The following is a 17,376-nucleotide window of genomic DNA, read 5'->3' on the forward strand; positions in this document are numbered from 1 at the left end:
TATCGGTGGAACCGAATCAAACTAAATGTAATGCCTCAAATGTGTGCTTTTCAGGTTGGGGGTCGCCAGTTCAAATATGATTATTTTGGGCGAGGGGTCACTCACAGCCTTAAACGTTTGTGAACCCTTGCTCAAGGACAGTGGTTCTCAACCCCCAAAATAATAATAATCAGGGACCCCCCACCCTGACAAGCACTTGCACATGTAGGAGTTGAGGCATTCCATTTAGTTTGATAAATGTTGCTATGAAAATAGCAGATCTACATGCTCACAATGCCAATTCAATATTTTTTGCCTCCTTATATTCTTTGGACAATGTTTTACCAGTTTTTATAGAATAGTTTGTTGATTACTTTTGATGCATTAATGGTATTTTTAAAAATTAAATTGTCACTTCATTGTCAACTGGGGACCCCCCCAAAAAATCATGTGGGACCCTCACATGGTTGAGAACCATGCAGTGGTTGAGAACCACTGCTCTACAATACTAAAACCGGGAACCCTCCTTTATTACATGTTGAAAGTCTCTTGAAACTCATTCCAAGCTCAGCACAATAACTAACAGCAGGCTACTTCCATGCTCGATTTTGACTCGTGGGATCTCAAGAACCAGAAATAGAAACAGTTGGAGGAGTGAACCACCCACTCTTCCTCAAATATGAAAAGCAATGAGACACTGATTGGCTATCAGTGCAATCATTGACTGCCATGTGTTCTCGACTTTAAGAAGCTCATTGCGGTAATTACCGTACTCCACTGGGGTAACACGTGTACATTATGACTCCCGTCCAAGGATAATTTATGAGTAGACGTGGGAAGGAAGCATGCACAATTAAGCAAAATTCTTTATTCTATGAGGTAATTAAATAGATTCATCTGCTATGCCAGGCCCAAATGAGCCCCAGATTAAAACCTGCTTTTCATGACTTGAGTTGAAAACCAGCGTCATCTGGCTGGCTAATAATGTCAAGTTAAATAACATTTATAGAAATACAAGCAAGATAATACTATACAGTAGGTGTCCATAGATGAGTGTGTAGTAGAGACTGGGTTCGTCTGTGAATCGCCGGTTCATCCGCCGGCCCACCCTGTCTGCGTCAAAGTGTCCCTGAGCAAGACCCTTAACCCCTAACTGCTCCCTGTGTGCTGTGATAGCATCCACTTCTCCTAATACGTGCAGGACAAATTTCACATATGGGCAAATATACAGTGAAAAATACCCCTTTACTGCGCTGGCAACGTGTCGTAAAGCCACACATTGAGTTATTACACTTTGGGTTATTGTGTGGGTGCCTGTGTAACAGTAAGGCCTAGTTCCCATTTGGAGCTGGATTTAAAGCCAAATATCTAGGCTCTCTCTCTTTTATTTTGTTTTTGAGACTACATTTCAAAGTCAAATATTGTACTTTTGACTCCACTACAGTATGTTTCTAGTAAGGGAAAAAGTACAATTAAGGTCATGTCACTATGACTCAGCCATAACCTAACCTTGTTCCCCGCTTTACTCATCTGGAGAAGAGAAAAAAGCCTGGTCACAACATGAGACAGAGAGTGAGCTGGGACTTCTGTGCTGGCACTTCTGTGTATGATTTCCATGGATGTTGTTCTTTTTCGATTTGACATACAGTATACTGTATGGCCCAAGTGCGAGTAGCGCAGCAAAATAAAGTTTATCTGGAAAGATTGAAGATGGAATAAATAAACAAACAATCTGGTTGCCACTAATCAACAGCGCAAGTCTTGCCCAGCGTGGCCATAAGGAGTTCCCAGTGTACCTTCGCCCAAATGGGTGCAAAATGGGGCATACCCATATATGGGCATGGGATGGACTGAGCGATACAGAGATCGGTCAGATCGGCGAGGAAACGTAGGTGTGAGCTCCATCCAGTATAATCAAATTAATAGTTCTACTGTACAAGCTCAGAAAGTGTTGCGATTCAACGCATTGTGAGTACTTCAGTATTTTAACAAAAAATAATTGACAGAGCAAGAACTTGTAGTCGAGTCACATCTGCCAGGAATATCTGCAGTATACTTTGGCTCAAGTACTGGGGTTGGTTAGTATGACTACTTTACCCACCACTGACTTTATGACCATATCATCCTACAGTAGATAATCGGCTTAACCTCAGCAATATCTCTCTTGCTTCCAGGGATTGTGTCGCTGGTGTCCTTATCCATGCTGTCCTACGAGCGCTATACTGCCGTGCTGTGCAACACCCAGGTGGACATCTCCAATTTCAGGAAGGCGTGGCTGTGTGTGGGGATCTCCTGGCTCTACTCTCTCTTCTGGACCCTGCCGCCCGTCCTGGGTTGGAGCAGCTACGGGCCCGAGGGGCCCGGCACCACGTGTTCCATCCAGTGGCACGTGCGCTCGGCTACCAGTGTCTCTTATGTGATCTGTCTGTTCATCTTCTGCCTCTTGCTTCCCCTCCTGCTTATGGTTTATTGCTACAGCCAAATCCTGATGACCATCAGTAGGAGGGTGAGTTTAAACCTATCAAGTGCAGTACTTGTTGTATTGGCTGTGCTGTGTCATAGAGATGTGCCGATTGATTGGTGAGTGATCGCGATTGGCCGATAATGCCTCTATCGCTTTGATCGGTATCAGCTTTGCCTCTATCGGCTTTGCCGATCTACAAGCTAGATCAGCTATTTTCACAATATTTATCTGTGGGACTGAATGTAACCTCAGCTTCAACTCCTACAAGTTGAATTGGATACTAAAGGACCTCAGCCTGCAATGCAGTTTATACTTAATATACAATGTCATGTTTTGTAAGAAGAATCATTAAATATATAAATGCTGCTACAGTAACACAATAAATAGAAGAATTTATGGATTTGACGCTGTGATCGACAATATCGATAGCGGCAGATACTGATTCCAGTTGATCGGTGATTGGTATCGGCCCCAAAAATCGCAATCGGAGCATCTCTAGTGTGTCATTGTTTTGAATCTGGTCCGACTCACCCCATTACTAACCAAGCCTAAATAAGCCAGAGACATTTTCCCGTTGCACATTTTAACTAAATAGCATATTCACAATCTCAACTCTCAATTTCCTATACTAATCAACTCCAAGGCAACGCTAGTAATAGTGATGTGTGTTGTTTTGGTGTGAGGAGACGAAAACACCGGACAGGAAGCATCTCCGCTTCTGGTCCCCGGTTGCCAGATTCTGTGAGTTAAACAAGCGACCAGGTCTATGAAAACAAGGCCTAAAGAAGCGTTTAACCTATTGAGCTCTATTACATTAGCTATTTTCTAAAAGAATGTTGAAAGCAAGGCCAAATAAGCAACTACAATTCAGAAACATGCCCAAACAAAAGTAACCCACAACTAGCAACATTATAGAAAAACAGGATCAAAGTCGCTTGTAACGAGCCGATATGGCAACACAGTGCGCATGCGCAAAACTGTACAGTAATTACAGTCGGCATACAGTCGGCTGGAAAATTCAATGTGCTTGGTTTTTTGCAGTTCTTTGCAGTTCTTTGCAGTCTGTGAACAGTTTGAACAAGTCTCCTGTAGTATTTTCGGTGTGGAGGCACCTTAATGAAATGTCGGACTTATGGGCAGTCCCCGTATTGGCAAGTATGATTTTCGTTTCTTCTCAGCAAAACATTACACATACAGTATGCCAACCTCAATCGATAACTGCAGGACAAGGAGAGCTGTGGTCCTCCAGAGTAGTGTTGAAGGTCAGGTTTGAATCCCTCTAAAAGTGTGTTAGCTCGCTGTCATCTTCACACATATCAGTACTCCTTGGTTCGGGGTCCCTGAAAAACCTGGCTTGCATATAACATAAACGTAGAGAGTGAAAGGAAAAAAGATGGGGACCGTATTTAAGTGGGTCAGTTGGGGTTATGTGAGATTTGATGCGGTGGTGATAGCATATCACATGTTTTTCCTCATATTATCAGGAAAAACGTGAGAGTGGGGAAGGTTAAGTTTCTTTAGACACGTCATTAAAAATGGCAATGCTACTACCATCAATAGCGTGGAAAGGTAATTTCCTGTGACAAAGACAGAAGGCAGATCCAATCTAGATACGGGAAATTGATGGCTGTTATATCAGGGACATGGACAATCAAATCTGAAGTGTGACCAGATCGTTAAAGTGGCGAGAACAACAGCATTGGATGACTAACGTCTGTGCCAATCGGAATGTAAAAAGGGGTGTCAAGATGAGACACGTCAGTAGAATTATTCCTGGATATGACCTACCAATATGACTGGATTTTGGGCATAGTTATACATGTGTTATACATGGAGACCACACAAGTATTTTATATTTAATAGCGCACTCATCGAAACAAATGTGTGAGTGTTGTAAGGTGTAAAGGCACTAAGGCTGCTGGCTAGCCAACACTGAGGCAGAGGTGCAGGGCCGTTAGTTAGTTAGTTAGTTATCTCACCCTCAGATCTAAATTATATGTCTTTGTAAGAAAGTTATTTTGGTGGTCTTGAGCTATTGTCTCACCAAATAAAAAATCATTTAAGCTTGGCAAAATGATTAAAGAATGACATGTCATTCATTTTGATATAGTTTTCTTTCATTCTCACAAAATGTGATAATGTGATTGTAACGCCTAAATAGTAGAGGACTAACCTCGCCTCACCAGACTTTCCACCTCGTTATAGACAACAGCATTCCATTCAAACTCACTTCTCTTTCCAATGCATGAAGATTTTACCAAAAATCACACAAATCTATATCTCTATCTCTATAGTCATGTGATCAAGACGGATCTGTCCGATATTTCATAATCCTAATTGGCTAACATTGGCTTCCAAAGTTTGCAGGATTGGTCCATTTTCTCTTGTGGTTCTGCACGCACATTCCCACTAGGTCAAGGAACAAATGCCACTCTTTTCACATTGGCCTGTTATAGCGCCAACAGGTCAACCTTTGGCAAACTCATTGTTGTAACAAAATGCCACAAATCATGCATGCAGCGTCACATTGCCATTAAAGGCTGAAGAAGACATGGCACCCTTTTTACATTGGCCTATTATAGCGCCACCAGGAGGCCACAATAACATACCTGACCTGGTGGAGACCTGTGCTCGGAAGAGCACTGACTGCTTCTAGTTCATCATATTTCAATTGTCCTTACAAAACACATCCTTCAAATCCCCCAAAGATGCCATGTGACAGGGTGAAACTGAAAAAGGAGAGAATTGGAGGACTCAGAACACAAGGCAATTTAAATTTAAATTGATCTTTCAAATCTCAAAAGATGCCATGTGCAACAAGGTGTACATGTAGGTGAGATTGAAAAATAAGAAGGGCGGAATATAAGTGTGCACTCTCTGAACATGAGACAATATACACTCATATGCTAATGAAGTGTAATTCTGCATCTATGTGCATGTGCATACTGAGACACATTATGTTGCTACTGCACAAGACACACTGGAGAGTACTTTAATTGTATTTACTTCTTATGCGTGGCCTACTCTGAAAATATTTCACAATTTTTCATTCCTTTTCTTGTTAGTGCACAAAATGTTCAGTAATGTCAGGTAGGATATTTATGGTATAAGCTCAGCTGGGAATCAAAGTCACCTTTTCATCTAATGATGACTCACATGTCCCTTTCCTTCTATGCCTCAAGTCATTACACCATTACTACAATGAACGTCATTCCCTGACAATGAACAACCAGAAAAATGAATATGACATGTCTAAGAGACAGAGATGTCATTTCCACTGCCTTCTTCTCATATATATATATATATATATATATATATATATATATATATATATATATATGTGTGTGTGTGTGTGTGTGTATATATATATATATATATATATATATATATATGTGTGTATATATATATGTATATATATATATATATATATATATATATATATATATATATCCTTCCAGTGGCAATGCCTCAATGGCCCCTAATTATGTCAGCAACACTTTTCTGCTTAGGACAACAGAGCAGGTTGCAGGGTGAGTGATGTCTGCACAGGCTCCCATTAACATCTGTAACAAAACATGTTAAAGGTTATAAGGGCACAGAGTCAGACTCAGACAATCAGACAATCAACAGTAGTAGCCACATACAGAGTGGGGGCCAAGTAACACTCTGTATGTGGCAGGAAAGCAACGTCTTGGATGTCAGTGACTCATCGACACCTCAGAAGGGATTGCATAAACCCAGCTTTCACTCAGGAAATACGTCATTAACAGCTCTGGACTGGCCACTGGTCACTCACCAGTACATGAATGCCCAGTGAGGTATTTTTAGATTGTGAGAGAAGTCCATCTCTATTGGCTACACGCTATTATGTGAGTTTTCTCTTGGGGACGAGAGCATCTCTGCAGACTTGATTAGTGTACTGGTGAACGGGGTCTCGGCCGTCCACCTGCCACCTTCCAACCGAGGACCCTGCCTTGGGCATTTTCTTGGAAACAACAGGGCCATTAACCTCAGCCTACCTCTGGTGTCTGAAAGGTGACTTAAACTCAAAATGAAGAGTATCATTACGGATCAAACCCCCAACCCCCACTGTGTGAGGACACTAGCCATTTAGACAACATAGACCTGGTCTAGTAAAAGTGTACATATAGATATATATATAGAGATACATATAGTAACTAGTAAGACGCCTAAGGGATAAAAGCGACCTCGCCCCAAAAGGGCGAGGTCGCTTTTCTAACCTATATAGACTATACATGTCAGTCTGTCAGTGTGGCTGGTTCTACAGACAGGGATCTCCATATATGGGAATAAAAGGGATTGTATGTGGCCGATGTGGCCTCCATATATGGGCATTACCATATGAAGTCCAATCCCTTTTATGCCCATATATGGAGATCCCTGTCTGTAGAACCAGCCACACTGGTTTGACTGACATGTATAGTCTATAGGTTAGACTGACATGTGTATATATATTGGCATTCACAGATATGGGCTTAATATTGATGATATTGATCAGGGATCTCCATATATGGGCATACAAGGGATTATGTTAGTGTGGTTCCCCTGACATCACAGTGAAGTTTTTTGAGAATTTTCTTGGCCTTTGAACAAGAAACATGGAGACTGCCATGCTCAACTAAATCATTTTCTGACTTAAGCAGGATGATTGATTGATATAACAAAGCGACCTATCCTACAGACTGTATTGAAATGAGAGAGCAGGGTGGAGAGCAGCTGTGTTTCAGAATCAGCAAGACCAATATTTGAATGAGAGAAGGGCAATTTCTCCTATGAAAGCAGACAGGCATGTGCTCGAGCACTGGTTGGCTCCTACCGTATGTGCAGCTAATGGAGGCACTGCATGATACAAAGGTCACAGGTTAAACTTGCTACAGAGGAACTAGGGAGTCACGAGTTTGTTGCCATAGAAATTAGTGCTGAATTGTCAGATGTCATGAAAGCTGTGAAGAAGCTTTGAAGAACACTGCTCTATTTCAATTCGATGGATTTCACATGGAACAGTATTATGGATTTTCACACACTGGCAGTATTTCTAAAAGCATGCACTTTTGTACTTTTACTCGAGTAAGGTTGACTGAGTTACTTTTACTTGTAGTGGGATACATTTGACCATTAGTATCCATCTAGCCTTTAGTAAAATTGGAAATACTCAGGTAAGCTACAATTACCTTAACACAGTACTTAAGTAAATGTACTTAGTTACTTTATACCACAGCATGGCAATGTAATGTCTCATTTTGCTCTCTTTGCAAATGACATCTGAAATCTGATTTCATTAAAGAAAAAAGTACGGTAGCAGTAGTAGTAACTCAAGCCTTGTGGAATTGATTGAAAATGGAGTGTCAATGTAATAGTATAACCAACCTGCATAATATTACTCCGAAGTTTTACAAAAACACAGGTTCACTATGCTGGGAAAAAACATTTTCAGACCGAATACCAGTAAGACTCCCTAAATCGGGAGATAAGCGAGCATCAGGCGGAGATATGAGTAGGGAAAAAGTGTGACGTGTCGTGTGACGGACAGACAGACTGACTGACAGACTGACAAACTGACTGACTGACAGCCGGTGGAGGTTGTAGTAACTGTGACCTGACGGTTATAGCCTACACCTACAAGAATGTGAGAGGAGTTACAGACTATAGTGTTTTTCCTGCTCTAATCACAATTGGCGCTTCTCACTGATCAAACATACATTCTGATTGGCCAAGGCCCTGTAATGTGCATATGAGTGATGATTAAATGAGATGGGGTGACCTAAAGAGGTGGGATCATGACAGGCCGTCTTTGGATAAAGCTCTACTGGGCCCTGCATGATAATTTTACCTCCAGCCTCAACACCTACAGTAGTATCCTGCTGCTCAACTCCACCACTTAAAACACCAAGTAATTGGCGTGTAAAATAACTAATAAGCAATGTTGGATATGTTTTGGCTCTAAGCCAACAGGGTTATTTTTGCTGCTGTTCTCTGTGAAGCCAGGTGGTTGTTTTGTACCTTTACATTTCTTATATTCATATTTCTTCTGCTTTAGTCAGCTACGAGGTTGGACAAGAACTACTACCAAAAGACTATGCTTCGCCATTAGCTCCATTGGCTGTAGTTCTTTTCCAGGCTTTTCTCCTCATGAGATGACATTAAGGCTCGATACGAGGTATGTAGACAGCCTGGAAGTGGAAGCCCAAGTCGAGTGAGAGTGAAGGACATGCAACAAAGGTCTACAGCTGGAATCTAACCTGAGCTGATTGCATTATTAGACAGTCAAAGAATAACTGTGTGACACTAAATGAAAAGAATAGCGTCTGATCAGAGCATCCTGATCCTTTCACTGTTGCATAAGAAACCCCAGAGTACATGTTGACTTGAGGTGGTTGCTTTGGCCACGTCTCTCCTCTCCTCTTCCCTGTGTCCAGGTGGTTAAGGTCAACCTACTGTCTGCCCAGAGGCGGGAGCAGCGCATTCTGCTGATGGTGCTGTCCATGGTGTCCTGCTACCTTCTCTGCTGGATGCCCTATGGCATCATTGCCCTGCTGGCCACCTTTGGTCAGTCGGGCCTGGTCACCCCGATGGCCAGCGTGGTGCCCTCCGTCCTGGCCAAGCTCAGCACCGTCGTCAACCCTGTCATCTATGTGTTCCTTAATAAGCAGGTGAGGGGGGTCCGCACAGTCGAGGAGGGGTTTGCATATAGGCAACATCGTTGTTAGGTTAAGGTGCCCATGACACAGGAGAAAATCTCCCAGGGTGGCCAATGCTTATGGGACGAGGAAACCTGATGACAAATGTTACAAGCTGATAGAATTGATTATCAGATACAAGTCTCCGTCCATCAGCATGCTGATAAATCTGGAGACAGGGCTGTAATTGTCACTTCTGAGGATACTGATCCAGAAACATATCCCATGGCTCATTTATCAAAATCGAAATAGTGGTAAACAAAAACGTACACAATTCGTGGACATACACAAGATAGGCCGTACTTTGGGATAAAGCATCTTTGAGTCTGGTTGCCCTACATACTGTATATTTTAAGGTTGCATTTGCCAGGCGTGTATCGTGGATGGACTTACGAATACGTTGTTGAGGAAAAACCTTGAATTTCAGTAGAAATTTAAACAACTTGGCAAGACTTGGAATGATTCACCAGTTTACTTGGAGCTGGTACAGTACTTGTGAGTTTGGCACCTCCTCCAGTCATGTGAACATGATCCACTACCATATATTCTGTGCCAAGAGAGGCACTCACCCATCTGAACCAGATTACATGGACAACTGTCGATGGTGGACAGTTAGTGCTCCACTGGATGCACATAGCCCATGCAACAGATTGAGTTCTATGCAAGCTTTCTCAGCAGTGGATGGAGGTATACAGAACTCTGCAAACTTCAGAATACAAACTGAGGCCCGGGCTGCCGGCGTGGCGGTCCAGGCACCCTAGGCTGCCTGTCAGTCTACTGTCCTATCAATAAAGGGATGAAAAGCCCAATTTATCCCATTTAAACTGAAGAAGATTCAATGGACAGTACTGGCTACAGTTGAAAAGGACATTTCGGATGAGGCAGAGATAGAGATTTGAACTATGTTAAAAGCAAAATGTTATATTGTGGAAATATCAAGACCTGACATTGACATTAACATGTGACCCTGACCTTGAATTCACCTCATAAATCGACTCAGAAAACATATACTTTGATATTAAAATCCAAATTGACTCATTAAGTGCTGAGATGGTATTCAACTATTACACGACATATCCTTTTCATTGTATATCATATTTGAGAGATGACATTGTTATCATACAAATTCATAAACTACAGACATGTAGTAAATTAATACAAATGATATAAAAAGAAGTTGACTATTGGAAGGACTATGGTAACACTGGGGCTTCTGTGACATTAAGGACCTTGTCTAGACATGTAATTATCTTGTCCTTCCTGTGCGCTCTTCAGCAGAGTCTCCCAGATGCTGCATGCAGTATTTAAGATAAAGGTGGCATACTTAGATGGCAACAGCAAGAGCTCTATTGAGCCAGGTCGATGAGGAGTAATGTACAACGAGCCAAGAATTATTGGAAAATAAATCCAGACAGGGTAATGCGGGACCAATGTGACGAGGTCCCGATTCACCCTGAAGGGATTTATTGCTAAATCAATCATTTCACACAAAGTATGGATTTACAAAGGCTTTTTTATTAGCCTGCAAGCTTCATCTTCCTTGGTAACGTAATCAGAGGCAGAGCAGCGGTCTGGTATTCAGAACAGTGGCCTGCTTTCAGGAAGTAACAGTCGGCAGAATGCCTTGATTGACCAGTCAGAGTCGAGTATATTGAACAAAGCACTATAATGAAGTAGTAATAAGAGAAGCAGAGTGTATGAGAAAAGGGAATTTTCTAAAATAAATTACTTCAAATGTTGAATGCAGATTGCATAAGTCCATTTTCTGTACCGAGTGTGTAACTGATTTTCCTGCACTTTCTTTCTGTCCAAGTTTAATAGGTGCTTCGTTGCCTTCTGGAAGTGCAGTGAGGAACCCGGGTCTGCCCATGGCTTTAACACCCACCAGAGCAGCAGAGAGGTACCCCCGACACCAGGGACACAGACCTTGTGCCTGAGCCCTGCCCACAAACGTGCTTCCCTCAAGTCCTTACAAACCCAAAGGAGCCTTGGGAACCCTGCAAACAAGAAGGAACATCACACCCGGTCCCTCATTGTTCACTACACTCCATGATGGTTCTCAAAACCATGCTTTAAAAACCATTACATGCACCCATGTTTGCCTTCTATCTGTTATGGCTCAAGACTCTGACAATGGTTTTACCAGGCAAATGAATGTCACATAAAAAGCCTTTAATGTTTGCAAACCCTGAATGCTCTATCAGTGCCATGTTGTTTCTGATGCTGAACTATGGGTTTATCCCAGTAGAACCTGATTATGAATTTGCTGACTTATTTTGGATGTACTTCCTGTCAGTATCAGACTTCTTTGTCTTCAGAGATGTTGCCTTCCAAAAAGCAGAACATTACATGAGCACAAGGATAGGGCATTGATGACATTTTTTTTTTTTGTTATTGATAATTGTTGCGACCGAAGGTCGCAGTTTACCATGAGAACTATCACAGCTTGTCTCTGTGTGTGTACACATTTTTACAGTCTATGGGTTGGTTCCCTTGACACATCACTGTGACATCACAGGTGATATCACAGGTGACATCACCTATGTAAAAGTCCATATATGGGTATTCCCCAGAATCCCTTCTATGCCCATATATGAAGATCCCCGATGTCATCGATATTCAATATATATCACTGGCCAGATTGCCAAGACATCGCCCATATCTGTGTGGCTGGTTCAGATAGGGATCTCCATAGATGGGCAATGGGCATACAATATATTGTATGTCTGACAGAATCCATTTTATGCCCATATATGGAGATCCCTGATGTCATCAATATTAAGCCCATTTCTAACAGGACTTCAAATGGGAATGCCTGCCCATATATGGAGGAAGACAGCCCATATCTGTGCGGCTGGTTCAGACAGGGATCTCCATGTATGGGCACAAAAGGGATGTACTATATACAGTACATGGATCTCCATATATGGGTAACTGATATATACATCACTTGCCAGATGGCCAAGAATTGGCACGACATCGCCCTTTAGGGTGAGGTCGCATGTCGCCCTGAGGCGTCTTACTAGTTATATTCTATTACCTAAAGAAAGTGTGATTTTATGTGTCTGTTTTTAAAATGTTAATCAATCAAAGCCAAAGGTGAGTTAACAGTAATGGTGTATCACTACCTCACACTGTTAATGCCAAGTTAACACAGGTGGCACACCATGACAAGAGTAGATTAATTGAATTGAAATGAATTGAAGTGAGTCTGATGAACATATCTTTAACCAGATACAATCAAACAAAGCCACTAAAAGATAATCCGGTAGCACTTTACAATAATGACCTGTTATAAATCATTTATAAACATTTATAAGCAGTTTATAGATGAGTAATAAACCTGAACAAACTGTTTATTGACATTTGTAAATGTTTAACTAAACATTTATAACGGTTTTAAACATCATTTACATGTTATTAGTAAGGTATTAGTAAGTAGTAAACTAATCATGAATAAACCATTTATATACATTTGTAAATGCTTACTAAATCATTTATAACCAATGCTAAAATTCACATAATGTGTAGGTAGGAATGCATTTACAAATGTCTGTTAAGGTGACCTCCATGTGTTGTTCATGTTTAATATACGCTTTGTAGATGTTATCAAGAGCCCTAATGTAAAGTGAAGACTATTCATTGCGACCGTGAAGTCGCAAGTTACTATACAAACCTCCACCGGATGTCCGTCACGTCACGTCACGTCACGTCACGCCACACTTTTGGCCCTACTCTTATCTCTGGCACCGTTGCCCCTATCCATGCCAAACTTTGCACACACTCCTTGGCTGCCAAACCACAACCTCCACCCCTGATTTCTCACATGCCCCTCTTCTAGCGCCACCATGAGGTTGCTTATCTCCTTACTGGTTATTTATATCTGTCTGTTAATGTGGCCTCCTTGTTTGTTCATGGTTATGCTTTGTAAAACATTCCTTAAATATCTATAAATCATTAGTAGATGTTATCAAGAGCCCTAATGTAAAGTGAAGACTATTCATTATTTACAACTGTCTGTTAATGTGGCCTCCATGTTTGTTCATGTTTAGCAGTTTGGCAAGTTTGGCATGGATAGGGGAAACGGTGCCGGAGATAAGAGTAGGGCCAAAAGTGTGACGTGACGTGATGTGACGTGACGGACAGACTGACGGAGGGACTGACAGACAGCCGGGGAGGTTTTCATAGTAACTTGCAACCTGATGGTCGCAATGAATAGTCTTCACTTTACATTAGGGTTCTTGATAACATCTACAAAGCGTATATTAAACATGAACAACACATGGAGGTCACCTTAACAGACATTTGTAAATGCATTCCTACACATTATGTGAATTTTAGCATTGGTTATAAATGATTTAGTAAGCATTTACAAATGTATATAAATGGTTTATTCATGATTAGTTTACTACTTACTAATACCTTACTAATAACATGTAAATGATGTTTAAAACAGTTATAAATGATTAGTTAAACATTTACAAATGTCAATAAACAGTTTGTTCATGTTTATTACTCATCTATAAACTGCTTATAAATGTTTATAAATGATTTATAACAGGTCATTATTGTAAAGTGCTACCGATAATCCTTACCATGTGATGTCAGTGTCGCCTGCAGTGCCCCTGGAGCTAATGAGGGTGTAGTGTCTTCACTCTGCCCTCTACCAGGCTTATTCAGGCCTGTCCTTGTCTGTAGTTGCAACTGGTTGGAAAAAGCAATTAAGTTGGATCTAAGCACATTATACCCTCCTATCTTTTTAATGCATGCTTGAATATACATCAATTTCACTCTGGTGTCACTTACTTATACAGTCCACCCCTACGAGCATTTGATTATATTTGTAAAAAATAAGCACAGGGAGGGAATGACATTATGGCAACACCCGTATACTGTACTCCACAGTAACAAAGGTGGCTCCAGTTTTCAAAGTAAATGTACCAACACAATGACATTATCCATGGCCAACCAAAATCACAAATATATATCTTTAATGTATCATGGGTTGTCTGCTACAATCAATTTGGGAAAATCTCGATACAATTTAGGGAAGACCCAGATCCAGAATGTCTCAAAGATGAAGAAAAAAAAAAGAATGTTGATCTGTGGGAATAGCACCTTTTTATTGCACTTTATTGTTAGAGCAAAATGTCAATCAATACAGAAGAAGGATTCATTGTTTGACAAGTGCAGAGGATCCGGGTTTTAATGTTGTTTGCACTGTAATCTATTACTGAATCATAGGACAGCTATTTGAAGTGCCACGTAGATTTTGTGGCAACAGACTGAATTGTAGCTAAAAACAAAACAAAAAAGTAAAGTTAAATTTCCTCACAACTACTACTACTATGAAACCACTAGGGGAAGCTATGAGCCATTGAAAATGATACACCTCCAGTGCAATATGAACAAGTACAATAATGTACAATTCATGTTTCATGTCGCTTTAGCAGTTATTTAAGCAATTGATGAATATTGTCTAGTGACAGTCTGAATGTGTACAGTACGAGTATAAATTATCAGTTATTTTTAGTTTAATTTAAATCCTTTCATTTTTTCTCATACCGGTATGTTGTAGCCAGGAAGAACTGAAGCATTTTGTAAGTCAATAGTCAATTTTGTGCAATTTCTTCTTTTAGAAATGTGCTGTAAAAGGTGTTTTTGTTTTTCAAAAGGAAGCACCAGCGATGGCTTCCTAGTAGGAGATGACTTCGTTTACATATTCTCATTGTAACGACCTGCATATTTTGTCAATACATTTTGACTATAAAGGTTATGTAAATTTTTTTGTATGATGTCATTTATATTCTTTATTTGGGAATTGGGAGTCAGAAAGTCACCTCTGTGTCGGAATGTCCCTGTGCAAGACATTTTATAGCACCCGGTATTAATAGTTATTAATGGTAATGGTAATTAATGTTAAAGAGTACAAACTTCATATATATGCAAATGTGCAGTAACAAACACCCCTACCACAACTAAAGAGGACTAAATTAAATTATAATTAATATTTCCAAAATCTCCTGCCCTGACAATTCTACAGCAAGTTAAATGTGATTGGATGTGTCATTTAGTCTTTTAAATTAAGTTCAATTTAGTTTTCAAAAAAGCATCATATTTTAGTGATCAGAAAGGTTTTGTCTTGTTTTAGTCGACTAAATAATATTTTGGTCGACTAAATGTACAGTTGATTTTGTCAACAAAAAAAAAGGTTTTTGCCTTGATGGTGTCGTAATGGCTGATTTTACACTTGGTTGCATGATGAAAATAGCAGATCTAAAAGTCCACACTCCTATATCTGCTATTTTTAGAGCGTGACATCAGGGCGCAACCGAACGTAAAGTGACTTGTCTTTTACTGGATTTCATACATTTTAGTCATCATAGCTTAGTTTTTAAATAGTTTTCGTTGGTGAAGAAATTAGTCATCAATATTAAACCCATATCTAACAGGACTTCATATGGGAATGCCCATATATGGAGGCCACATCAGCCACATACCACACAAACAGAATCCATTATGGCCAAGACAGATGGCCAAGACAGCCCATATCTGTGTGGCTTGTTCTATAGACATGTATGGGCATAAAAGGGATTGCACGTATGATGTCAGATGTCATAGACGTCATAGGACTTTCACATAACAAACAACTGAGAAAGCATGTTTGGGGTCTCACAGCATATCTCCATATTCAGTACATGGATCTCCATGGTACCAGGGGTCTCCATATATGGGTAACTGGTCCGATATACAGTACATCACTGGCCAGATGGCTGGGCAAGGTCGCTTGTCGCCCTTAGGCGTCTTACTGGTACAGTATACCAGGTTGAAATGGTTAACTGTTGCAGCACCATTGCACCATAACAGTCCATTAATGCTACTGTATGTTCAACATTTATTTTTTTAATCGATTAGTTAGAACTAGCCCTTACCCGTTCAAAGATATGAGCTCCGAAATGATGTGCAGTGTGTGGGTTATGGGATGTGCACTGTGCACACAGTATATGAGGGATGGAAAGTAACTTTAACTGGTGCTTGCATGCTAATATGTAGGAGCATCAATGTAAGAAATACCCGTTCCATGTAACGGCTACAGAGATACTGTGTACCGATCTGCATGTTTTTGGACAACATCTGTAACAGGGCCAGAACCCCCCACCCCCCCCCCCCCCCCGCCCGCCCGCCCGCCTGCCCGCCTGCACACACACACACTCCCCCCCGGTGTGTGGGTTTGTGTGTGATTGTGCATGGCCTGAACAACAGCGCCCCTCCCTTAACATGTGTGGTCACAAAAGGTACTGTAGGCTAAATAGATATAGATACACCATAAAAATGCTGATATACAGCATACGATTTGTGAAAGTGACAAACGGGCTTCACAGTTATGTCAGGTGTGTTCATATGCTGATGGTGATGCGATTTCAGATCAATTGCTCCAGCCACTGAGGAGAAACGCTGAGACAGACAGACAGACACTCACTCACTCACTCAGACATTCGCAAAATTATAGTATAGATAACTGTTGCACCCCTAATCTCATCCTCTCTGTCCACATTCACAACAATTTTCCTGTCTACCAAATGTCTCACTGTTATGGTGAACTTGTATTGATTGAAGTCAGGGTTCTCTCCACACTAAAATAGAGTTGCATGGAAACCATCTTTGCTCGCCAAAAGACTGGTTGATATTGACTCATTGTGCAACCAAGCTCAAGGTAAAGTAGAAGTTAGTAGGCTATCTACCACACCTTTGTTGCATCCAGGGCCGGTTTCTGCTATAAGCAATATAAGTGGTGGCTTAAGGCCACAACCACTAGGGGGGCCACATCAGAGCATGGTTGTGCTGGGAGTGTTAACTGTGCCAAAATGCAGTTTTCTATATGCATTTTGGGGAGTTTGACTCCCCTAAAGATTTTCAGCCCTGGATGCAGCATTGATAAGTTTGCGCACCTGTCCTGGATGAAGTATTTCAGCTTTTATGTAGATCAGGGGTCTTCAATGTTTTTACGGCCAAGGACCTATTAGCTGATAGAGAGATCAAGCAGGGACCCGGACCCCATACTGTATATACGTATTTCTTAGAATGCTTTCCATTCTGTCATACAGAAATGTGAATGGTGCTTGCATTGTAGCCTTGCATAGAACCTTAACATTCTGTGCAGCTCAAAACCCAGACATTGTCATTGAAATTGTCAGCCAGCTCTGTGCAGTTAATTTGGAGAAGTAAAAACTCCTG

The 17,376-nt window shown here is 41.0% G+C and overlaps 1 protein-coding gene across 1 annotated transcript in view; it reads left to right on the forward strand.

Moving 5' to 3' along the window:
* Nucleotides 1-11,194, forward strand: part of tmtops3a (teleost multiple tissue opsin 3a) — a gene marked incomplete at both ends in the record, with an annotated part of 13,280 nt that extends 2,086 nt beyond the window's left edge. The window contains 3 exons of the mRNA XM_080746782.1: nucleotides 2,154-2,485; nucleotides 8,881-9,114; nucleotides 10,955-11,194. Of these exons, the coding sequence (XP_080602908.1) occupies nucleotides 2,154-2,485; nucleotides 8,881-9,114; nucleotides 10,955-11,194 (806 nt within the window). The remainder of the gene's footprint in view (nucleotides 1-2,153; nucleotides 2,486-8,880; nucleotides 9,115-10,954) is intronic.
* Between the last annotated feature and the right edge of the window lie 6,182 nt (nucleotides 11,195-17,376).

This window comes from Nannobrachium achirus (genome assembly GCF_963921795.1).
Source record: "Nannobrachium achirus genome assembly, chromosome: 17".
NCBI classification, from domain to species: Eukaryota; Metazoa; Chordata; class Actinopteri; order Myctophiformes; family Myctophidae; genus Nannobrachium; species Nannobrachium achirus.